Here is a 26,663-nt window from a genome sequence, read left to right as displayed (position 1 = left end):
GACCTCAGCCCTTCTGTGATTCTATGAGTTCACAGCAACGGGTATTGCAGAAATGTCTCTGGCAGATAAACTGACATCAGTCTAAATTTAGCTGTCAGATACATATAGATAGACATAGTAATGTACAGATATTCCAATATCGCCTTTCTTCCTGAGAAGCAAATTTTGTTGAAAAGGGACATAACCTTGGATTCTTGACATCGTTAACTCTAGGACGTTTTGCATATAACTTTTTACATGCTCAGTAGATTTAATGTATTAATAGCCCATTGACCAAGGTGAAAACTAAAAAGAACTTTCCACTTTTATTTCCACCATCTAAGGAAAAATACTGATGCCAGACTATAGATAAAAAGATCTATGGAGATTTCCTTTTACAAGATGTCTTGTACTTTTATACCTTCTAATTTTTTTAAGCCAAGGTATTAAAATAAATAATGATAAGAGGTTGCAGAAAGGACTTCAGGTTTGAAGTGCTGTAATGACAGAAATTTCTTAAGAAGCAGGCAAGTGTCTTCAAAATACAGCTGAGTGAGTCAGCAAACATCCTATTTTTATTTGTGCACAAACTTGGCAAAACCCAAATTATATGGCAAAGAAAACTAAAAGAGCTCCTAATGAAAGTAGATACCTAATGGGAAGCAAAGAGTCTCCACTGCTTCCAAGGGCCTGTCTCAAGCCTTATTTGCTCAGGGAAAACTCCAGCTAAGCTTGATGAGGAATGTATTTGCCAATATTTTTATCTCATATTACTAAGCAGCTTTAAAATGCAAGTTCATATTAAGTATAATTAGAAAAAAGTCTACTTTTGAGAAAATATATATCTTGGAGTGGCACTGAAAGAAAGTAAAACCAAAACGAATGGCCATCCTTCTTATGCATTGCTCCTTCTGCCTGTAGGACAGCAGACAGCCTTTAGGACACAGTGAAATTACCCTGGTTATGATATGATGGGAGAAAATATCTTGGGAAGCAATGAGTCCCCTCAAACAGAAACCCAACCATCCGCCAGTCGCAGCTGAGTTCTGCAGAAGGGGGGAGGTTCGTGCACGTACAGCGCCGACAACTGACCCGCAGGCTGTCAGGTTGTGTGTGTACTCGGAGTGCGTACTCACAGTGGCCATCAGCCCCATCAGGAGGGGGACACGCAGTGACCAACTGCCAGTGTTACAGGCCACTGCGCAAAGCAGTAGTCAGACCTTGAACAGAGCGGTATCCTGGCAGAGATGCGGAACACTTCAATTTGTCAAATCCCACTCCAAAGCATACGTATTTGGATGTCTCCATATATATTATCCCAGAAGGGCCATTCATATTATGCGTAGATGCCTCAAGTAAGTACACAAACAAAAAAGACAGATCGGTGGGGATATGCATGTATTTTTCCATGAAAGGAATGGGTTTGCTTCCTTCAGATCCCAATACCAGCGTCCTCCCTGTGTAATGACGTCTTGGTACACAAGACTGAGATGAAGGAACTTCCATATTCACCTGAAACAGCCTCTTCCAAAATGAGTTCTGCTTTGTATATAAGCTGTCAATTTCTTCTTCAGAACCAGAATAAACATCGAAGTTAAGACAGGAAGATGTGATCTATCCCAGGCTACATTTTTGCATTGAAAATATCCTTCCTCATACCTCGTATCAGTATCCTGTTTCGTTGGTAAACTTTCATTTGGACTTGTTAATGTATTTGTCACCGATACGCTCCTTTTTTGGTTTGTTATAGATTGCCTTGGTTCTGGTAATAATTGCACAGCCAAAAAAGACAAGTTTATTTTGCAGATGGGTAATTAATATATGGCAAGACTTTGGTCAAAAGTGTTTTACCTTGACGTAGAAAAATTATATGCAAATATATATATATATGTCACACTTTTTTCTTCGTTAGTATTTGATTTTAGAAGGAAATTCTGCAACTGAACCAGTGCTAAAAATATCCTACAGATTAAGATTTATTACGTGCATGTGTTGATCTTATGTGCACGTACCAATGAGAAACTATATTCCCTGAAATAATGAAAACTTCCAGCCTCTCTCAGCTATTAATCCTTAAAGCTACGAACTGCTGCTTTCTTTTTGTGTTTGAAATTTTCGAAAGCAGTCTAGGGGATTTAGACACATATTATCTGTTAATTCCAGGGGCAGACATTTATCTAAATCCTCTACATAATTTCTTATTTTTAAAAATTATTCAGGCTTCCTTTTCTGTGCTCACTTTCCCTTCATAATGGCATTGGTTAAGCACTGCCTGTGTTAAAAGTGTTACCTCTCGGTCACTGAAGAGGATCAGACACCTTTATACCAGAGGAACCAGCAGGGTGAAACAGCTAGGAAAGAATTACGCATATGTATCAATAGCACTGTATTGTGTTCTGGAAGAGACCGTATCTTCATTTTCATCTTCCAGCGCGTGAACATGCCTGCTGCACCGGGATTCTTCTGACGTTAAAATAATGCTAACTGTAAAAAACCCCACAATTGCTCTTGCTATTAATATTAATAGCAACATTGTTTATTTTAATGCAGTTTGCTCTTTTTCTTTCTTTCAGTGCATCTTAAAAGTTCTTCTTGAAAATTTCAAGTAAAAAAAAAATAATCTTTTCCTATTCTTTACACAATTACATTTTCTTGGAAGAACTTAAAAAAATGAAAATCTCCCTTAGGAATAACCTCTTCTTTCAAGAATTTTCTATCTTTTATTTCAGTCATTTTATATCCAGAAGACTGCAGCAGTAGAAAAGAGAGGTCAAAAGGTGGAAACATCAATGCTTATGTAATCCCCAAAGAGGATTATTCCCCTCACAAAAATGGCTAGTATGACATGTGAAATTAAGGATATTAATTCTGTGTCTGCACATCACTTGTAATGGAATTGGTGAATCTTTGGAAAAATGCAGCAACACGAGAACAACTGAGCTTTTCCCATGGTATCAGCGTGGATGGTATTAAAAGTTCAGATCAGTTTTTCTAACCCGGCACTTGCCAAAGAGCTCTGCGGAGCCGTCCTTCCCCTCCCTGTACACTTCTGCCAACTAAAGGATGACAGGTATACAGATTTATTAGAAATGGGAGTAGGGGCACCACTTGGATTTTAGCACGCCTGTTAGTCCTGGCAAATACGCATGCATTGTTTTCTCGTTTGGAGCAGGGCTACACCCATTCCCAGATGCATAAAGTGCATTTATCGTGTTTCTGTGCCAGGATTACACAATCTGATGTGGTCTACAGTATGAGAATAATAAAAGCATAATGATTTTCAGGCGCAGTGTATACGTAGCACTTCATAGGAGAAAAATCACCGGACAGATACTTTGTTACTTATTTCATACATCATTCAATGCTATAGTCAAAAGCATGTGGAACACAGTGCTCAAAAAAGATCACATGCCTCTGAAAATCTACTGAATGTGCCAACTCAACTTCTGATAAAACTTTATAGGAAAAAAAACCCCAATTTATTAGTGTCAGGGCTAACATTTTAAAATTAATGCCTAATTAAATTGGTATTTACATATCACATGTGAATGCCCAACTGCTGAAAACCAAACCGGATACCTTCTGAGACTCAACTCTGATAACTGTGTTTCTCCATACATGTGTGTTTTCATAGTAAATGAGAAAAATACCCACTGAGAGTTAACTTAAAATCAACGCATTATATTTACACAATAGGATTCGATAGTAAGCACTTTCACACAATCAAGCCAGTTTATCATCGGGAAAGCAATAAAGAAATTGCCCTAAAAAGTAAACCAGGCTCAACTGTTATCTTGAATTTTACCAATTCGTTCTAAATTTAGAACTATTTTCAAAATCTAATAAATGAGTTTTAATTTTTTTCTCAATTCACTGCAAATAATACAAGGGAGAAAAATGTATCTTTTGACTATAATTGAAAAGTAGGATTAGCTGGAATAGAGTGCTTTGATTGAGCATTTCTTTGCTTATTGTACATCTTTAATCATATTGTCGACGTATTTTAATAACGTCTGTATTTAATAACGTCTTATTTTTTAAAAAAGCAGGTAAGATTACTTGTGTTGATCTTGCTCTCTGCTCTTGCCTGGTTTCTCTTAAGAGACAGAATGTCAACCAGTTTCTGCACTAACAGAACAATATGGTTTCATTTGATTGTCACTGGTGATATTTTTGGCTCATTTTTCATGGCTCTGTCACCCAGATTCATAAAGAAGCTGCTTTTCCTCATTTGGATATTGGTTTTCAGCAGCAATTTTTCATACTTGACTTGACCTATGTGATTTTCACTGCTGCATGCCAACTTTTGCTATGATATGACTATCTGTATCAATTCAGAGGACTCGAAATACTATCCCCAATTTGACTGCAGATAGTTCTGTGAAAACAGAAGGTTATTCCACTACCAGGAGCATTCAGGTACATATATATCACCAGCTTGCTGTCATCTGTAGGGTTTTTTCCAAACTGAAAAAGAAAGACGTATCAGGTTAATATTCCTACCTTCCAGCTCCCAGCAGCCAAGTTCTGCAGTGCCCCTGCTGCCCCCTCCAGCGTGTCTGGATTTGAGCACTCAGAAAGAAGTGTGAGGTAGGGTTTGACTATTGAAGGGTGCCACAGCATCTGGATTCCTTTGGGTGGTTCTGCACAGTCTGGGAGAGGTCCTACGCCATCCCACTGTTGGAAAGTACAAATCAGATTGTCAGCGAGGAACAGCAAAATACTTGAGAATTGACGCAGTTGAAGTTGTAACATCTACGTGTGCGTACACAAACGCATCTGCCTGCAAGCAGCCGTTCTCGATTTTAGCATATCCTGTGACTCTTCATAGAGAGCCCAAATTTCCTACTCAACACTCCTTATAGAAGAGCTACAGCATTGGCAGAAATCATAGTGTTTTAGCTAGCTGACATAACAAAACCACTTTTCACTGCATTTACTTTTTTGTGTGGGAACGGAAGCCCAGTGAATGTGAACGTATCTTAAGAGGCAAATCTAGAACTTGCATGGGAAGAAGAGATTTTCCTTTTTCCCATCCTGCTCAGTTCTCCACATTCTCTCTCTTCTCATGAGAAAAAAAAACAACACCATGAAACACTACTGTGGCAAACTGAATCGCCAAAGGCCATGAGCCCTCCGTCCCCTGAAAAGCCCAAGTGTGACAAATCTTCCTCAACTTCACAACTTCTTCTGGCTTCTCACCGTGCGAGTGCCGGAGGCATTTGGCCGTACAGCCAGCCAGCCGCCCCGTCTGAGACTCCGATGTAGTCAGTAGAACCACATCCCACAGACCAGACTCTTTCTCTCATCGCATAGAGAGTTTTGCGATGAAAATAACCCTAGTCTGATATCCCAGATGGGCAATATTAAAACCTGGACAACACGCAGGTTATTGCCCAAAACCCACTCTTAACAGAAAGAGAAACTTTATTCCAGGAGGACAGTGATTCACCTCTCCAGTGGAATGCACAATACTTGCACCTAAGCTTGAAATATCTTAAAAGAAGGAAAATCAAGGACTTTTTTGTGTTTTTTTAAAACAAAAGTAAGCTGCAACATGCACTTTTAATGAAATCTTAAATGTGTTTTCTATCTATGTAACGTATATTTTGCTTAGGTTTGTAATGATAAAGGGATTTAGAAAATTCATAGCCTTAACACTACTGTTAGGAACAAGCCTCAACTTTTTAATGCAATCTCTTTTCTAACACCTCTGACATGTCCAGATTGCACGACACGATACAAAGTAAACCTTTTCATGCCTCGGGTTAGAGCTTACTGTGATTATGTAGATAAAAAATGTGTATCTTAACATTAAACATTTACAAGAGATACAAAGATAGCCCAAACCAAATTAATTCCTTGTTTAGATCTGCAAAAGTTAATTTAATTAGAAGTCAAACGACACAACAGTACTTGCACAGCAAAGATCTAGAATCTCTTGTTTTCAGGAAGTTATCAATCATCATTTTATTTAAGCTAATTTTAAAAATCTACGTATAGTTGAAGGGACAACCAATCAAGTCTTATCTAAAAACAACTAACACAATTTTAACAAGGTTTTGCTAGATCACTACCATTAAGAATGCAAACCCCTATTTTTTTCTAAATTAAACCAGAAGAAACACCAAAGTAGAAAGCTAGTGGGACCACTTAATACACACGAGCAGTTACTGAAAACCAGAAAGCTGCTCAGATACGAAACTCACTGCGCTGGGCAAAAGCTACCATAGTTTAAAAGAACTGGCACAGCAATACCCAGTGGTGCTTGCGAAACTACAGGAAAATTGCCTTCTAGAGAAACAATCCCTTTAAATGACACTATTGTAGGGCTGTGCCTTTGAATATTTTTAATACATTTCTGCCTTTAAACCAATAGGTTGATTTCACTGCATGTGACTCAGTTCTCTTTTTTTCTCCATATAAATCACCATCCTTGCCAGAAATGACTTCTCGTCAGCTCATAAAAAATACATTAAAGCCTGCTTCTTATTTTAACTCTTGGAATTCAATCATTTACGCTGGCAGAATTTTTTGGAAAACAAATGAGAAACTTATCTTACAGGTCAAACCTGACCTCACACCGGCTTTAGGCTTTGTACCTTACTGAGTCCACTAACGAATGACTTGTGATGTCTAAGGGCACAAATTCAGGTCTTCATCCATCTCATTCCGATTTGCACAAATTATGGACACATCACGCAACTGAATAGTGTTTGCACAGGGTACTAATAATAGTATGTCACAGACAAAGTACATATAACATATCAAGGGTATCAGATCAACCCCATACATTTTTTACACCTATGTGTGGATGTAACTTTTTTTTTAAACGCAGGTATTTACAAGCCCAAAGACTGCTGAAAATCAGCTGACACAAATAGAGCTGTATATATGTTCGTGCTGTGCTGGTACTTATAAAGCACTAGAAATGATACTTGCAGATAAATTAATATTTAATGTGGTTTTGCCATTCTGCCCAGTAATGAGAAAACGTTTGAAAAAAAATGTGAGACAGATTACTGCATTTCCCTGCCCTTCTTGCTACTCTCTTTTAGCACATGATTGTATTAATTTATCACCAACTGTGGGGGAAGACGTTTTTCTCAAGACACTGTGATGCCTCAGGGTCCTTGTAAGGGTGATGGAAGTCTCTGGTACCGCACCTGCATCTGCAGGGAAGGCGCAGTAAATCCAGTGACATTGGATAATGTCCTGCACCGTTCCTCAGATGTCGTGCGTGCGCCCAGAGCAGCAGAGCGGCATGCGCAGGGAGACTGTCACTGCCAACCACGCATAACATACGTGCTGTGCCTATGGAAGCCACTTCAAGGTCATGCGATAAAGGGTGACAGAACTGCAGACACTTTCTGGGAGGTAGAGAGCACAAGCAACCATGACATGGACCATGCTGGAGCGAGTCCAGAGGAGGACCACAAAGATGATGAGAGGGCTGGAGCACCTCTCCTGTGAAGACAGGCTGAGAGAGTTGGGGCTGTATAGCCTGGAGAAGGCTCCGTGGAGACCTTATAGCGGCTTTCCAGTACCTAAAGGGGGCCTACAGGAGAGATGGGGAGGGACTCTTTACCAGGGGGTGTAGTGATAGGTCGACAGGTAATGGTTTTAAACTGAAAGAGGGGAGATTTAGATTAGATATTAGGAAGAAATTCTTTACTGTGAGGGTGGTGAGGCACTGGAACAGGTTGCCCAGGGAAGCTGTGGATGCCCCATCCCTGGAAGTGTTCAAGGCCAGGCTGGATGGGGCTTTGAGCAGCCTGGTCTAGTGGGAGGTGTCCCTGCCCATGGCAGGGGGTTGGAACTAGGTGATCTTTAAGGTCCCTTCCAATGCTAACCATTCTATGATTCTATGACCTGTCATGCACTCCCTGTCTCCGTGTTTCAGCTCCTCTCTGCTCCTGCATGTGTGATCTCAGCTAACCCTTCACTGAAGGACTTAAAGGTTTCTGGCATCTTCCACGTAGCTGAGACCTGTGCCTGCAGCTGTACAGCCCAACTGTTGCAGGGCATGCAGGACTGATACAGGTCAGAAAAGAAGCTTTTGTAAAGGAGATTTTCCTGATCTTCCCCCATTTATTTTGCATTTCATAAATATAAACATCCATTGCCTGAGCAAAAAAAAAAAAATTTCCCCCAAAATGATATTAGAGTCCGTTTTCTCAAATGGTGGGTAAGGCATAGCAGAAGTTGCTTTGTAGTTCACATTGCTCAATGTTAACGACGCGAGGCAGCGTGTGCTAAACAACTCTACCCAGTGAATTACCGGAACAGTTACTGTATTGTTGCAGACCATCAGGAATGATCAGTAAGGTCTATTTGAGATAGGCTGTGTGTATATTAGGAGCCGCTGAAAAAGAGGACGACTGCATGCGATTACTCTTCCTAGCTTATGCTAAGGAGGAAAAAAAAGTCATAAACAAATATTCCTTCCAGACTTCTCTCCTTCAGCTGAAATTACCCACATATATCGTGGTCGAAGCTGACAAACTGTTTGTTATGTGGGTGAGATACAAATCTCTCATTTCCTGAAACTGCTGCAAACAAAGGATGAAAGTCAAGAAGAATAAAAAGCCGAACACAAAGATCTCTAAGAACAACAGGCTTTTTAGAGCAAGAGTATTCTAATAAAGTTTCCAAAGTTTTCACATTACTAAGGAACTCTGAGAGGAGAAAAAGATCACTCATCGAGATGCTCCCCCGTGCCACACAACAGATCATCTACCACCTTCTTTCTCAATTTAGTGAATTCAAATCTACGCTTATGGCGTAGTTGTACTGGCTACCTGGGAAAGCTTCAACTCAGTAAGGAAGTGCACTCTCCATATTTTGGGTTTTGTACTAACAACCTCAAGTTGGTGGTGTTTGTCATTAAGGAGTATCACATGACAACAGGTTTTCCAAAAACAGTGTTTTATTTTCATTTATTATATATGAGTGTTCCACACCCCCCCCCCCCGGCCCGAGTCTGTGCAAAATACCACCACTAAAAAAAAGAAAATCTAGGAAAAAATTCAAACAAAACCCAGCAGTGACTAAATGACTTTAAACTAACAGCCCCCCTAAGAGGACAATGATTTCTCACCCTGGGTATCTTAGCGGCTGTGGCTGCAGCAGTCTATGACAGCTGTCCCCACACATGTCAACAACCGCTTTTGGAAGCCTTTGTCCAAGAGATGCATTGGACAATGCTGTCAAGAGCAGAAATCTAAAGTTAAGCAACAAAAATTCATCAAAATCACAGAGCTTGCTTCCAGGGGCGATGGGATGCCATGCAGCTGATACAAAGAAGGCAGGAATGCCGCTATTTAAATCAAGTCAAATTTCAGTTTAGGCATCCAGGCCTAAAGAAAGGTGGTGAATGTAACTGAAGGTGTCCACTCACACAGAGACAACAGGAGTAGGGTGGGAGAGGGCAGAGCTGCTGTGGTCCAGCAACATGTACTCCCAACAAAATATCTTTTGATATTGTTACTATCGTTCCATGACGATTCTATGAAAACTGGATAATTTTCAGATACAGTTTATTGCATAAATAAGGGTAACCTGCCCAGTTTGATCCGACGGCGTTCACAATTTTGGGAAAGGTTTTTAGAGTGCTTTCAAAACATTCCAATATTTTGAATCTTTATTACTAATCTGAGATATGAATAAATCTAAATTTTACTTCAGATTATATATTACATTCTTAAAATAATTGTCAATGCCTTTATTCAACTTTTTAATATTATTACACTTGGCTAAGAAAAATAATTTAATTCCATTTGTGCATTTTGTCTTTGCTTAAAAACCAGACCCCTCTCAAATAAAACAGGATGGAGTTCAGTCCAGGGTCAACAATTTTTGGCATATCACTACACCTCCTTCTCCTCACCCCTCTCCTCTCCACAGGAAGCTGAAGCTAATGGGCTTTGCACTATATTCCGCAAATTGACAAATACAAATGATACTTAATAACCCTGTAGTTTTGACTTCAAAACCAATTTGGTTAAACATGATACTGAGAGATTCCCGGGGTACATGGGATATTTCTGTGTAGGCAAGCAGGAATTTAGAAATGGTTGCTAAGAAGCTCTGTAAGGAACCGCTCAAGATAGTTGATTTCTTGCTAATCAATACTTGACATAACCACCTTGTGCAAGACAAGGAAGCAACAAGTGAAAATAATATCCTCCCTGAGCAGAACATACTGGTAGCAGAATCTTTCATCCCTAATCCCAGTTTAGGTTATTAGCCAAACCCAGGAGCCACCACCATTTCTCTGTTTCTGTGTTTATTAATTTGGTATGGCTTGGTAGAGTATTGAAATCTACTTGGTAAAATAGTGGTCTCACCACACGAAAAAGCATATCTCACAGCTTTATTTTTTATTCTTTTTGAAATATTATTGCCTTAAGCCTCCTATTTCGCCTGGATAGACGAATTTACAGCCCATTTAGCTAGCATGCTAAAGAGGTGTGCCTGTCAATTGATAATGATATATGACTTGAAGTGTTGCTGTTATACCTTAAGGCTCCTGACAGAAGGTGAAAGAGAAGGTCAGGCTCATTTCAAAAGTGCCACTTCCTATCAAAACTCAGATTTTGGGCTAGATTCTGGACTGCCAAGAATGATCACAGGTGGGGAACTCGAGGGGAGTGTGAAACCAAGGAGTCAGCCTCTTTCTTCTTTGTGAAGAACGGAAAAGAAATTAAATAATCTACATGTATATATGATGGGCTGCGTAACAAGAAATAAAATAAGGATTAATGACAACTCCCTGGCTCTTTTACTGAAATTGGACCATACAAGTTATTTTCCCTAACTGCTTGTTATGATTTAACCCCAGCCAGCGACTAGGACCACGCAGCTGCTCGGTCACTCCTCCCTCCCCCAGTAGGGTAGGGAGAAGAGAGAGAAACGGAGGGAGGAAAAAACACCCATGGGTTGAGATAAAGACAGTTTAATAGAACAGTAACAGAAGGGGAAAATAATAATAATAATAATGGTAAAAGAATATAGAAAATAAAGTGATACAACAACACCTGATGACCCATTGCCCATCCCATCCTGAGCAGTGATCACGGACTCCCACCCCCTGGCCAACCCCCATATATATGCTGAGCGTGACATCTGTGGTACGGAATATTCCTTTGGCCAGCTTGTTCCGTCTATGCTCCCTCTCAGCTTCTACGGGAAGCTGAAAAAGTCCTTGACGAGTGAAAACATCACTTAGTAACTACTAAAACAATATGGGTCATCAACATTATTCTCATACTAAATCCAAAATACAGCAGCTACTACAAAAAAAAAATATAACTCTATCCCAGCTGAAACCACGACGCTTGCTTTTTGGCCTAATCCTTCTTACACAGCTCGAAGAATAAACCTGTTGGCAGCAGTGAGAACAGCAACAACAGCGACAAAATTTTCCACAGTGGAAAAATCCATTTCCATCTGAAAAGTGACAGGATACAAGGCAGAAGAGGTCAATGTCTATAATGTTCTAGTTGGAGATGAAGGCCTCTACAGCTGGGGAGCTTTGTGGGAGGAAGGGTCAGTAACAGCTGGTCACAGGTAAGCAGCAGGGAGAATATAATGAACAGCAGCGATGGCAGGAACTACAGTCCTTGGGATCTGAGACAGAAATGAAGACTGGTGAGCCTCACTTATCTTTCCTGAAGCCTTTATAGAAGCTTTGCTTTCTGTTTTTCCGTAGATAATACCGATGCTATACTTGGCTTTTATTGCAAATCTTTAGAAGGTTTGGGTTTCTTTGGGCATTAAACTTTGCATGACAAAGCACACAGCTCAGGTACCCGTCTGAGCCCTGGCAGAGAGCCAGAGGTAGGATTGTGGGCTCTTTTAACAAAACCCACCTTTGTTCTGAGATAGGGAGAACTATGACCCTAATGGAACTCTTCAAGTAAAGTAATTTGAAAGGTGACGTTAGACTTAGCTCTAAAAGCAACATTTCTTATTTGATTTCAAGATGAGGAGAAGTTGCCATTGGTATAGATGATTGATGTCATTAATGAAAAATATATTCCAATCTGTTCTTGAAAGGCCTTTCAAAGAAAAGCACTTTTGATATTACTGCTCAGTTCTGTTCTTCTCTTCAAGAAACTTACGTGCGACTACAACTGAAATATAACCTAGAGAAACAGTGGTAATTGTTTCCTAAATCATAAAATCAAGGAATTAACTTCTATTTTCTTTACAGAGAAAACCAGTGAGGAAGTAAAAGGAAAATCTCACAATTACATTCATTTAAATCTGAACATTTTCCTGTTTCGTGAATCTTATTTTCTGAGGAAGACTGAAACAGACAATTTTATTATACGAGAACCCCATGGCACCGCCTAAAAAGAATGATACCTACACGTATTTTCTGAGGACATAAAATGTAGCAGGCTGCAGAACTGGAAACTAGTCCCCTGTACTGAGGTGTCACAACTCTTAAGAGATGTGTCTGTGCCCTGTGCTTTGCCTGATGGGACAAACAAAACTCTAACAAGTATTAAAGGAGTCGCGCAGGTAAACAACTCAGGTATTAATACCGGGCTGAACTCCACTCTGTGTATCTGTAAATGACAATATTAAGGAGCCTAAAGAAAAATTTGTTTTTACATTTGTGAAGAACCTTTCCGATAGGTAACTAGCTTCGTATAGTCTAGTATGTATGACCTATTAAAATAACCTGAAGCTCAATGCCATCTCTTCACAGGGCATCTGGGTAACCAACTACTTTTATATCTTTATTGTCTTCCATTTCTTTGAAGTTTTCTTTCACAGGTTCCAAATCCGTGGTGGTGTGCAGCACTTTCCGTCTTTCAGATGTTGTAAATCATTACATATGAAGATTCCATAAGTATGCCCTGGTTATTTACATGTAAAACACTGTCCATCATGAGCGTGATCTTCAGAACTATATCATAAGATATTTCAGAGGATAAAAGCTTCCCTGCTGAGGCACTTAAGGAATAAGCATTCTAAAAATAGCATCCCGAGGAGAGCGCAAGATCTGTTCTGAGGGACAGGACAAGCAGCAGGCAACAGCTTAAGCACTGCAATTGAAAAGAGATTATGAAAGGCGTTACCTGGAAAAATTTAAAAGTCTTGCAGAAAAACGATGAGATTATTGCAGAAGAATATGTACGCGTGTAATACACAGGGCAGCAGTTCAGCACATAGGGAGACAATGTATGGTGAAAGGACACGTGAAAACGTTCTCCTGCAAGCTGCAGAAAGTGTTGCTGAGCTTAGTTTTGATGGGTGAATTCTGACTAACCTGAGGAACACAAGATGATCCTGTTGTTGAAGAAGAAAACAACCCCAACAAAACACCGAAGAATGCTGATTTTTCTTGACACAGCGAAACAGTAAACGGAGTATTCCTGACTGTGACACAGTCCAGAAAATGACCTGGGTTTCCAGTTTTCCTACTTTTCATTAGTAATGAAGGTACTGGAGTCCTGAAAAACCACAAGACAATGATGGAGCCGAAGAAGCAGAAAGAACTTTTTCTTTTTTTTTTACATAATTGGACTGTGTGGTTTCCAGAAAGAAAGCCAACTGAATATAGCTGTATGCTCATTTTTCTGAAATAAATGGACAAAAAAGTTACCTTTACCCTTACCCCATTTTGAGTTGGGGGTCAAGCTCTATGCTGTTAATATAAAGGCACAGTTACATGAAAAACATTCTTCTGTTTTTCTTTTCCATTTGGTAGAGCTGTTTCTGGCATGGTAATCTTGCTGATAGAACTCAGTCACATTTGTTTTTAGTAGCATTCCACTTATCTTGATAACATATTTTAAAATGTTTGGTACAGTCGACAACAGCCAAGGATCATGGAGTGAGAATAACGCGCTCTACAGAAGGCTTACAAGGCTCACAAGGCTTCCCCTGAACTGAGTAACAGCCACAGGTGAGAACTGGTACATGGCAAGACAGGGTAGGCTGTCCAGATTTAAAGGAAAGGAGATGAAAGAAGAAAAATAGGTAGAAAAATACTTCTAATGTTTGTAAGGCAAAGTGGTTCTTTGCACCACAAGATTAATTATGGAAAGAGTAAATTTATTTCCTTGCCACAGAAAAGCCTAGTGAACATAAACCTGAAAATATGTGCATAGGTTTACTTTTCTTTGGATTTTAAAAATTATGTTACACCCTTCCACTAGACAAACACAAGCAGATCTGAAGAGACCTTCACTGTGCTGCATGCTGATAATGAATGCTCATAGAAAGACAAAAGATATCTAAGAGCAGGCAGAAGCATGTAGATTGTAAAGGAAATCACCAAAATCAGCCAAAAGACATTAGTTCTTTGGCCTGGAGGAGGAGAAAGATCTTTTACAGTAAACCTTTGAAGTACAGAGGAGTCTGACTGGAACAATGAAACAGTCAGTGGTACAGAGTTAAGAGTATGAACCTGAGATTCAGAAATCACAGAAGGAATATAAAAGGAAGAGTTGAAAAAGACTTTATATACACTCTGTGTGTGTGTGCATGCGTGTGTGTTGGTAAACAGAGCACCAAAAGAGAAAAGTGAGTTGCAGTATGACCCATTCATACCCAGACGTGCAATTTTTGTTCCTGCACTTTGAATAATTGCAAGTGTAGCATGTGGAAACTGTTAATTCAGGAACAGAGACGATGACTTTTTATGGGTTAAAATTTGATTGCGTTGGCGCTTTTTATCTCGCTGTAGCCTAATATAGAAATCCCAACAAAAGGCCATAATAAGTTCAAGTTATCCAATGACTGCACTGTTTAACTAGAAGAGTAGGTGAAATTAAAGTCTTACTCGTCATGAGCGCTACATTCTTCAGCACCTGAATCTTAGCTTGTTAATGTTCCTACAACTTTTCCACATTAACACAATTTGCATTTATGTACTCAGGAATATTTTCAATACTGGTTTACATCGTTTATTCAAATACCTTGTGCATCTAATTGGTTACTCAAATGAATATTTCCTTTCAGCAATCTGAAACAGAAATAAATGGCAATGGAAAAGACTAAGTTGGAAGAGATGGAGAACTACCTGCTGCCAGCAAAGGTCATTTGAAAAAGTTCCTAAATCAGTAGTTATTCTCATTGCTATTTAGTGTGTGTACTGCTACAACCGTGTCTTTCTCTGTAATATCATTGTCAGCACTCCCCACATTTTAAGTTGTTAATGGGAAAACAAGGAGATAAATACACTTTCAAAGACAACCCACCTACAATAAAAACCCGCAGCACCTCAAATAACTTGAGGAAACTATCAAGACTGTACTTCTCAATCTTTGCCTGGTAATGACATTAAATATATCAAAACATGCATGCTTTTTTAAGCATTCACTGATATTGCTTGATTCAGGCCTGTACGGTTTTCTCTCAACATATAGTGGCAGAATACAAGACTAACTTTGAAGCAAATAAGTACACAAATATAAGCCTGATGTTTGCTTGCATCAAGGCCTCTCTATACACATGTGGCTGCGTGGAAGTACAGTGAAAAATTTATGCAGATTACAACTGAATGTTAAGACTTACACTTTTCATTATAAACGACTTCCTTCTATCGACCGAGCAGTTTGCAGTATTTATGGCTTTCACAGTGTACCTGTGACAACAGTTTCCAGGTGCCACCACATAATGTGCGACTTTCTCAAGCAAACGCATTTCCTTTCGTTACTCCAGAGCCATGCCCTGCTTTAAGCTCCCAGCTAATTAACAAAGGCAACAGTTTTATATATTATGCATCATGCACTTAATTTCTAATACAGTACATTAATTATTTATGTTTTAAATGATGGGCACTTCATCTACTTGCAACACAGCTGCAAGTATCTTTCATTACCTGATCTTGTGATTTCTTTTTCTTCTTCTTCTTCCCCCAGCACCCTGAACTCTCTGCGTCTTTTCCATTGGCATCACCACAGAGTAATCCATCAAGTTCATCTGTTCCCATCTGCTGTCCCTGAGATGTTTCTGCAGCTAGCCTGTATGAGAGGTTCCTCAAAATGCACACACAGTTTTCAACGGTCTGAAAAGTGTGACACACAAAAAACACCACAACAGAAAACAAAACAAGAAAACAGTTAAAATCCTTCCCTTGCTCACTCTGTATACAAAGCAGAGGAAAACTCATTGGACTTTACACAAACATTTTCCCAGCAAAATTCTTATCTGCTCATTTCTGAGTGCTCCCCAGGTAACCACAGCTTAAGAGATTTAGAAATTTTCATGGAAAGAAATCAGTAGTCTGGACAATATTTTTTTGTAAGTTTTTTTATTGTCATTCTAAATTTCACGCTGGAGCCCTCTGTGAAACAGAAGCCAAGGTAAAAAGCGATCAAGAGAACCTGAACACACACAGAATGACAGCAAACTCCCACCTCAGTGAATAGAAAATGCTACAAACACAAAATGGCAGTAGGTTGTGGGTCTGGTTTTGTTTGTTCTTACAACCAGAAATAACCTTTTTCTGGCATCAATTCTATGTAAATTATCAGAAAATTGGGATCCGAGTCCCATTTCACAAGTACGTGTAGCACGAACAGATGATGCTCCCCAAGTCCCAGAAGTAAGACTAGAAATCCGAGAGTCTTGCTGCTTTCACTGCTTCTACCCAGGCTGCAGATACCTTAGGAGCCGTGTTTCCCTTTCATCCATTTGTGCCCTTAAAAGTTTATGCTTTCTGGCAGGAATCCAGAAATGGAGTGAGACCCAAGTGGAGGAAAAATCACTGATAATCCAACAGAACTTCTGCAGGTCTAAAAGATGCTCAGCTTAGACTTACTTGAAGGCTACTCAAGGAGTTAGTTCAATTTGGTTTGACTATCCCTAATAAGAAGGGTATTGGCTTAATTTTCTGGAGGCAGGGAAAGCATGGTTAATAAAGCCAGTCTGTATCTATCTGTATTTATTTCAACTGTTCCTAGTGCTCCATGGAGATACAAAAAACCAGTCACTACATCCAGCTCTGCTGCTCCATTAACCCAGAACGGAATGAGTGGGAGGCTTTCATCTCTGTCTTGCTCTGCCATATTCACCAGCGAGGCCAACAGATGGGGATTCATTTACTTTCATATACTGCATGAGCTTATGCCAGGTATGCACTTGGAACACAATTTTTGCGATGACATTAAGTTCCGGAGATGATATTGAACTCAGACTCACCTAGACAGGAATATTTATTTATTTATTTATTTTAAACATAAATGAAATTTCACATTACACTTGGACTAATTTGAAATCTCCAGCCAAATCCATAAACACACGTAGAAATATATGTACCTATGTGTGTGTAGAACGTGTTCTTAGCGCACCTTTCATACCTGAAAGCTTTGCAGCCTTCACAGTGACCATACATTTTAAAAAAAAAAAAAGTTTGCTGCCTCTTCTGCTTTTCTTTAAGATTTCCATAAGTGAATTTTATTCAGTCTTGCTAATCTTACTTCTGCGCAGCCATAGCGCACTGAAGTTGAAGCTTTGTGTTTGTCGATTACGGTTCTAAATTTTAATTCTCCTTTTTACAAATAATGGTTTTCACACTTAAAATTCTCATTACGTTGAAAACAAATAAACTGAGTCCACTGCAAGAACAACGTTACCTCAAACTAAAAACTTATAAGCAAAATTCCAAGGCTCAAACACAACCAACACCTTCTTCACTGAGGTGAACGCTACAAGCCAAAGAAGCTGGTTCTGGTCATCCAGTTGGACAAACTTCACTCCTCCTTGACTTGTAGCTTTGAACCTTCAACGGTCCTTGTATTCATTATTCCTACAGATATTTCTCAGTTTCACTGTAAGGGGACTAAATATAGTTCAGGAGTCTTTCTATTTTAATAGATCAAATTAAAATTATGAAGCGTAACTTTGTCAGGTAATGCTGTCCAAGTCACTCATTTTTAATACTTTAACTTGAATTACCGTAGCTTTTTCTTATTACACATTTATACGAAACTGCTGCTAAGAAGCTCGCAATGCTGCTAAGATTTATGCACTCTTAACTTCACCAACATGAGGAATAACTTTAACAACAAATCCGCATGTGCTTGCAAGTCCCCCATCCTCTTTCAGAGCCTGCAAGAACAGGGATCCATTTTTCAGTATTTCAGTTTTTGGTCACTAACAGTATTACAAAATTATCTAATAGGGCAACTGTCACGGCATTTGGAAAACAGCATTTATTAACTGTAAAATAAAGTTAAATTTTTTTTTGTGCTAATAGCACCATTTTTGAAACTAGATTAAAAAGTGATTTACAGTCAGTTATTTTGATATTTAATTTAATTAAAATTACATTCTACTTTGGGAAAAAGATGCAAGGTAAGAGGCTACACTATGGTCTTCTGTATTTAGCTGCACAACTGCTTCACATCATACGGTTAAAAACCTGTTAGACAGGAGGTTCGAACTACTAAGGCAGGCGGAATAATTTTTCTCTCGTTTCTTCATTTTTTCCTCCATATATGACTTAGCCTGCAGTTTTTGCAAGTCATACCAGCTACAATTGAGAGTATAAACAGAATAGTCTACTAAACAGCAAGAGGCAAAACGGGAAGCTTACTGCGCTCCTTATTTAGCCTTTTTAAGAGTAAAACAATCTTGAAGTCAGTTGGGTCACCTACAAAGAAACTGGTGGAAGAGCAGCAGCTGAGCTGTGAGACGGGGCATAAACTGACTTCCTCCTCCTCCTCCATCCACCTCCCGCTCTGCTCCAGTGAAGCCTCTCTAACTTCTCCTTTCTGTTAGGCAAGCCGAATCAGGGAGCTTTGAATCAGTCCCGGGGCCAGCTGTTCCGAAGGTGATGAAGCTGAAGAAGGCCCCGTGCTGGGGGGCTGCGCTGCGGGAGGTGGGAGACGCAGCCCAGTTTGCTCTGAAACCTGCTGCAAGTGCGGTGCCCACCTTGCGGGTGGCATCCTCCCATCCTCACTCTGTTAAACTCTTATTAATGGCAAAATGATTATAGAGTAGTGGGTTGTGGGGTTTTTTGGGTACTTTCGGGTGTTTTTTTCTCCTTTCAAAAAACAAAACCATTGCCAGCACCACATGCTACAAACCTCTCAGAATTCCAACCTCCCTCCCCTGAATTCATAAGCAAATTTTACCTGTTTGGTTCAGGCTAATGACCACAAAGTTGTGGAGATTACCCCTCTGCAATCTATAAAGCTACAGAAATGCATGGATAACTATCTGTGAAGGATCATTTAGAAATACAAACCCAGTGGACTTCAAAATTTTTGCTATGCTAAAGGCATCTCTCCTTCTTAGGGGTTTGCAAATGGACCAAGGTTGCCCTAAGGCAGCAACTGTAATTAATTTAGCACCGTATACTGAAAGCAAAAGGTATTTGAAACTAGCTTTTCTCTCCTTCTCTGGAATACTTTAATGTATTACAAATCTTCAATTTGTAAATGTTGAAGTCTTTTTAATTAGGCAGTGCCTTTCACCTTTGGAGAAGCATGTTCATATCCTAGTACTTCAGAGAAATAAAGTTGACATAAAAATACATCTTAAAACAGTTGTTATTGAATGCATTCATTGATCCTCTTCAAAGAGGAAATAATATTGGTATTACTGCAAAACTGCCTATTAATTGCACAAATTTTTTTTATTTGTTTGCCTTGTAAGCCTACCTCACTGTTATTAGTTTTGTCTCATGCAGAGTACTGAAAATTAATTTTAAGGCAAACCTGGCAGAGCAGTGTAAGGAAGTTTACATGGAATATGACATATTTGCTCTTCTTAAACCACTATCATGTTTTCTCCCTTAATAATTCAAGTGAGAGTGTGATGCACTTACCTGTGCATGTGACACAGGTAGACACAAATCCAACACTTAGCACACAAAAATACACAGCTCAACAGAAGGGAAAGAAAAAAAAAAAAGGGCTAAATTAGGCTTTGCTAAGGCATTCCTGACAATCCGTTTAAAAAAAAACCAAACCCAAACCTGTCACTTTATAGTTCTGATGTGCCCTGAATACCTGGATTTCTTGCTCCTCAAAAGACAAAGATGACAAACCTTACTATCAATTTCACTGCTCCCCAGAGCAGACTGGATCACGTACAGCAATGCGTCCGTCAGGCCGTCACACTCCCTCATTCTTCGGCGGGCCTCCTCTCCAGCAGAGCTGACATTCCTGCAAGGCAACGGCAAAGGGTCACCACCTCCACGGCTCCCCTCCCGAAACGCTCTCACAATTAACACACAGATAACCACGCTCGGGTTTTTTTTCTCCTTTCATCAGTTCAGAGCTGTGAATAATGAAGACAGCTGTGAATGAGCTCAGGAAATGTAACACGGAGGGGAACAAATGGAAGTCATCAGGTCCTCCACAAGAAAGGGCTGAGAGGCCAAGCAGCATGCGCCCACCGGAGCTGGGAGACTCACTGCCTACTAAAATTTGGAGAAGGGCTGATCATTTTTCTTTCTTTTTTTTTTTTTTTCAAAAGTAGGTTTTGCATTTGTGAGAAAGCATTTTAAAAATGTGCATATGTACATATAAATCAAGCTTTGAAAAGTCTAGAGCTTTTGCCAAAGAAGTCTCCTAGGATTTGAAGAGCCCAGTAGCTAGGGCTCTTAACCTGAGAGAAAAATAGTATCAAAGCATAACATAAAACACCTGGTATTGCTTGCTTCTCATTTTACATGAGTGTTTCCTTTTCCCTCTCATTTTCAGAGAACATTAATGCCTCATTCTTCTCTTTGCATAGTTGCTCACAAGTTGTTTTACACTGCGAAATTCAAAACCTCAGCTTATTACAGTAATTGTGTTCCTCAGACACGGCCAGAGGGCTTTCTGAACGCCTTTATAAAAACACAATTAAAACAAAATTTACTGCATAACATAATGTGTCATAAAGTTCAAAATATTGATATATAACAAAACAAATATGTATGAATGAGCATATACAAATGGAATCTATATTTGCTAACATCACGCCTCCCTGAAAGAAACTGCATTCAAATTTGCACAGCAGTGTGGATTTGGAAATGGGTGAATTAGCAATCTCAGGAATGGGGTAAAACTTTTCACATAGTCTCCTTCGGTAGAGGAAGACAACCCTCTGCTGAGGTGCCTCCTCTGTAGCTCCTCTCTCCCCACTACTAAAGTTTACATGAAGGAAGAACAGAGAAGAGCACACCAGCCCTACGTTCTTAATGCCAGTGTGTGGAAATGGAAGGGAGGCCATTGGCCCTTTGATTTGGGAAGAAGGCAAGGCATTTTCTTCCTCTTCTACTATTTTCAATTGCCTTTGCATTAAAGAACTAAAAAGGATGAGACTCTGGGGGAGGGGGAAATGAATTTTAGACGGAGGAAGGTGGGAGGACATAAAGATAGTTTCTTTTCAATTCTTTCTTTGCTCTACCTACTTCATCCTGTTCTGCTTCCCTATCATCTGAAAAGAAGCAATTCTGTTACCACAAAGCACCAAGTTTTCCTAATCAAATAATCTTAGAACTGGACAATCCCCTAGCCCCTCCAAAGCAGGTTCCTAATTGATTCTGCTCCCTAAACACACATGACTTTCCATCTGTACTTGCATCCCCACACAGTCCTAATCAGTTCTGCTCTCCCCCACATAAGCTGCCCCAATTAATTCAATACTGTTCCCTTCACCTCTGCAGCCAGTCCAACAAATGAAGCACTAGAATGAATTCCTTTATCTCCCCAGCACACAAATTCATGCTTTCCATTCTCCTTGATGAGACTCCCCAGTTCAGCCCGCATCACACGTCAGAAGTGTCCCCTTCATAATGGCTTGCAAGTTTTGTGTTGTCGTCTTCTTCTTCTGGTCCCTGAACTATATACCTCTTCCCCGCTCTCTCTGCTGCTACAAGAGCAGCAGATGAGGGGGTTTCCTCCAGTTCATGGGGAAACGCTCTTCTGTCATCCAGGAACTGGGGTCTGAAGAGCATCAACTGGAAAAAGTCTTCCACTGTCTCTCTCTCTGAAGTGATGGAAACCTTTTGATTTCACTTTGGGTGACAGAAATCAGAAGGTAAAATTACAGAGCATGATCTTCCCAAAACTGTTCCTGTGCCTTATATTTGCAGGGCTGAGGACTTTGCCTAAAGTGGATTTTGAGTAGACTGTCCCCTTATTAAAGGCAACAGCTCCATCTGAAATTCCTGAAGGGCAGCACACATAGGAAAAGCAGAATCATGGATCTGAAACGTGCATTGGGTGTGGGCAATGAGGACAAGGGGGACTGGTGGACTTTTACCTGAAATTCTACTCTCCCACCCTCCCGGAAGATAAATAAAGAGAGAGAGAGAGTTATATCCAGCCCTAAAAGAATAATCACACAAATTACAATAGGAGGATGCTGAGGAAGTGTTCTCAGCACACCACCTTTCCTTGCACCACCATCAAAAAAAAAAAAAGCTGAAATACTACTTCCTTTTAAACAGAAGAAGATGTAACAGTCTGTACTAACATAATGTGTCCAGGCTTCTTCATTTTCTGCAGTTACATAAAGTAAGTGCAAGCTTTCAAAATATACAGACTTAGACATGGGTAGAAACAGAGATACATTCTCCCTGATCTTTTCATTGAGGTGATTTCTCCTCCTCTCCAGCACGGCCAAATGCACGTCACCTTGACTCTCCAGAGCCTGCAGAGACTGGCAGCCTCTCAGCTCCTCTCCAAGTTCACCAGAAACTCCTCCTCACCAAGACAGCAATGCAGACAACCTTATAGTCCCTGAGCTGGGAGCTGTCTGCCTCTTTCATTTCCTGCCAAACAAAGAACATGAAGCCTTTATACCACATAATACAGACACACTAGGGGCCCATCTTGCGCAGACAATGCGTTTCTTTGCCCTGTGTGGAGGAGCTGTCGAGTTCAGTTCTTCTGTTTATCACCCTTCCCCATTATGCTCCAGTTGCTTCTGTAATTAATAGGTGAATATACTGAATTCCCATGACTGCTTTTCCTTTCCTTTTAAAAGTCTCTGTCTAGTTTCTCCACTGACTCAGCTACAACAGCCCTCCCCATATTTGGCATATTTATTGACGTGGGAAATAGCTTAAAAAAGAAGAGAAATCCAAACCTTGCATCAACATTTTGGCAGAAATAATAATTTGAGCATTTAAAAAGAAACACACCCCGTTATCTAACTATTCCCATTTCACCTCTATTGAAGGAATCATTGTTAACTGAGATCTTTCACAGAAGGTCTCTAATACCACCACGTTCAGGCTATGTAGTTCTACGAAAGAGAAGCAAGTTACAGATTACTTGAACTGTCAAAGAAAACACACTGCCATCTTAATTTTCTTATTTCTCATTGTTAACTCAAACATGCTGTGGGTGTCAGTGTGACAGGGAGTAAGACACGATTTGTCATTTGTGAATTTACAGGTCACTGTGCAAACCTTAAACCGGAGCATTAGTAGTATCTACTGTCAGCAAAACACCCCAGTAAGCAAGCACATATTTCTCCAGCGTTGGTCTCCAAACAGGTGAAACCACATTTTCTGTTTCTTTTTAAAAAGATGCGGAGATACAATTCACAGGTTTTCAGGAAAACAGTACTTCTCCATGGTAACAGCAGCCCAGGAAAACCTTCATTCCCTTCTGAACTTTGATACTTTGTAGAAGCTCTGCTCACAGGGTGTATGTGAAGTGACATTTTGAATCTAACAGGATAAGGAGTCTTTCAGGCCTCCATAAACCAGTAACATTATTTTGGAATGGAATCTAGTCACACAGGAATACCAAGAATACCGAGTGCTGAAGAATAACTCTCAGTTTAGTCAGCAGGTCCCATTCAGACCTCCAAAAACCAGTTATCATAAAGAGCTGCTTCTCAGGAGAGGAATACCAAGAACAGACAGTCAGAAGAAGAGCTCAAACACATGTCTCATCACAGTGCCGTTTTCTGAACAAATATAAGACTGATTTTGCTAATAATCTAGGAATGGAAAGAGAACCGCAATAATCCAGCTTCAGTTTTATGGGAAGATGTGTCACAGCTGTCATGTCACCACCTGATAACTAACAGCAGGCATGACCCTCCAAACATACCTAAGGGGTGTCAATCCAATGCTCTATGGATATGAATTGTGGGGTATAATGGAACGCACTGTGCAACACATACCTGATTCCTGTCAACTCTGGCACTTAGATTATTATATATAATTGGTGGGATTTGAGGTGGGGGAAGATGGGTGGTACCAACTAATGTGTTTCTTCTATAGAGTAATTTTCCATACACTCATACAAACTGTGAGAGGCTTTGAGCAATGTCCTTATGACTAAGGTAACTAAGTTCCAGCTGCCTTGTCCAGGGGAGGGACACGGAGTTCTATGGGAAGGTCATCCAGAAAGCCAGTGTGCTGCGACACAACTCCTCTGACTATGGGACGATTTAGCAAGCTGTTGACATTACTCCCAGTGGCAGTTCTACAAATCTCAAAGACAGAATTAAAGTATCCACAGAAGCACCTGCCCTCCTTGAGCATGCTCAGGTCACATCAAGTACTTTGACCTTTCCTGTATCAGCTACACGTCTGCAGACTCCAGAGCTCACTGCAGTCATGGAGGATAATTGTTGACAACCAATTACGACTATTTAGCAAAGATGAAATCGAGATGGGTCCTCCTTAAGGCTCCACGATAAAAAGAGGAAGCATGTTTAGTATCTAGTATATGTGACATTTTTGCTATGGACTGATGTGATATAAGAAAGGAAAGACATGGGAAGGGGAATATCCTAAACCAGGTGGAACTCAAAAGTTATCTTCGGTACAGAAACTTCAGATTATTATTTCAAAAAATTTTGTATAAGATGGACTAATCATAACAGCCTCAATCTTTTTCATCCTCCTACTTGCTATAATTATCACCAAAAAGAGATTTTTCACAGAAAGGGGGAAAAGTTTATACAGACCAAGAATTCAAGAAACTTCATTGATGTAGGAACCATGTTTATGTTTCCCTGAGGATAGCTAGCAAGGGAAAAACCCTCGGGAAAATACTGAATAACCAAGCTGCAACTAAATACTCATCTTTAAAACACACATATACATTAAATTTTTTTTTTAAAAATCCTTGACAGTGGCCTCCTGTATCTGTGCTCTCCTATATGCTGCTTATTTTTATTTCTGTCTGATTGACTAAGCATTCTCCTTCAGGGACAGAGCCTTGTCTCGGTGTCAAGCTGGCATCCCCAGTCCCGCTGCAGTCTGCAGTGAGCGGTGACGATTCTCTTGAGCTGGTCTGCAACATAGCAGGTGATCATGTAAAAGCTATTACTTTTTCTGTGTACTTCCAGCTGTTTCTAGGAGCATTCAGGCTCTTTGCTGCAAGGGTCTAACACAGGAACACTTCCAGCAAAAAGAGGCAACCAACAGCATGCACGTATCCGGCAAGTGTGCTCAGTCATCACCAGTCCCTTGACAACCGCACAATTTTACAGGCTCTTTATAATGGAGTAGACCTTGAGTCACATTGGCTTATCTTCACATTTTCAGTGCAGCCTTTGGACATACTATAAATGGATTAGCTGTAGTAGTTACGGTTACTACTGTAACTTTCAGACATATTCTAATTTTTTTTATCATTATTTGTACACCAAGACCTTTTTGAATCATCCCTTACTGCTGAGAACTAAACTAGCAGATAAGAGTAGCTATTTCTCAGACAACATACACATTTAAAATAAGCAGTGAGTCAGAAAATAAGAAAACACAAGAGGGTTCATCTTCATTATTACAAGTTTCTAAGAGTTATGCTCATAGTGACTACAAAATCAGCTTATTGTTCGGAAGTAATAATAAATGAAAATATTTTTCAGTCACTGCCACAGATCCCCCCTGCAATTTTGCCTGATTTGAACAGTATTAGCAAGATTTCTTCTTGCTAAATGTTCTTAGTACCAGTTATAGACTTCTTTACCTACAAGTTGGCCTTCAGAGTGGTAATAATTTATTGATCCTGCATGTGGGTTAATAATAACACAGGTTTTGGGGCAAATTCTCTCCTATTAATTAGAATAGCTCAACTGTAATTAAAGAAGCAAGACCAATTTATATCAACAAGGAATTTGGCCCCAGATCTTTATCTCTTAGGTATTCATTTCACTTTAAAAGCATACTTTGCAATTAGACGAACATCCGACAGTCTAACGTGGATACAGTCTTGGTTATTAACCTTTCTATCAAATGCTATGACAATGTGATTTAGCTTTGATTATTCAGCCATACCTTTCATTTTCAAAACATCAGAGCAATTAGCCTACCAAGTCAAGCACTCAACAGGTAGTTTTTACTGCTGTGCTTCTGCGTGTCCAATCCTTAGGCTAAATGCACTCTTTTTAATGAACGCTCTGTGGGATCTGTGAAGCAATTGACTTCTAACATAATGTTTGGCTATTTTGATATGTTTTGATATGTGATGGAAAAAGAACACAAACTGCCATAAACACCTTAAAAGAAATTGTCTCCCTAAAACAAAATAAACAAAATTTTATGGCATAAAGTATTTTTGGTAAGGGCTCATGGTATAATGAACGATACCCTCATCTGAAAGAAACAAAAAATATTTCTAACTCTCCCCCTGCCTTTTGCTATGTGTTTTTCATTTGAAGTGCAACTTCTATTTATATACTGTGCACAGAATTATGTATAGTGTATTCAGGAAATGTTTTAAATTATGGTACAAAGAAAATCCTGCAGC

The 26,663-nt window shown here is 39.7% G+C and overlaps 1 protein-coding gene across 10 annotated transcripts in view; it reads right to left on the bottom strand.

The window, feature by feature from the left end:
* Nucleotides 1-26,663, bottom strand: part of CTNND2 (catenin delta 2) — a 683,266-nt gene that overhangs the window by 82,570 nt on the left and 574,033 nt on the right. For all 10 annotated transcript variants that reach the window (XM_074576184.1, XM_074576187.1, XM_074576188.1 and 7 more), the window contains 3 exons: nucleotides 20,000-20,117; nucleotides 15,824-16,009; nucleotides 4,483-4,656 (listed from right to left, as the gene is read on the bottom strand). In XM_074576184.1, coding sequence (XP_074432285.1) covers nucleotides 4,483-4,656; nucleotides 15,824-16,009; nucleotides 20,000-20,117 — 478 coding nt within the window. The remainder of the gene's footprint in view (nucleotides 1-4,482; nucleotides 4,657-15,823; nucleotides 16,010-19,999; nucleotides 20,118-26,663) is intronic.

Source organism: Larus michahellis, chromosome 2 (genome assembly GCF_964199755.1).
Source record: "Larus michahellis chromosome 2, bLarMic1.1, whole genome shotgun sequence".
Taxonomy (NCBI): Eukaryota; Metazoa; Chordata; class Aves; order Charadriiformes; family Laridae; genus Larus; species Larus michahellis.
The sequence above is the reverse complement of the archived record's forward strand: the minus strand, read 5'-3'. Positions and strand labels throughout refer to the sequence as shown.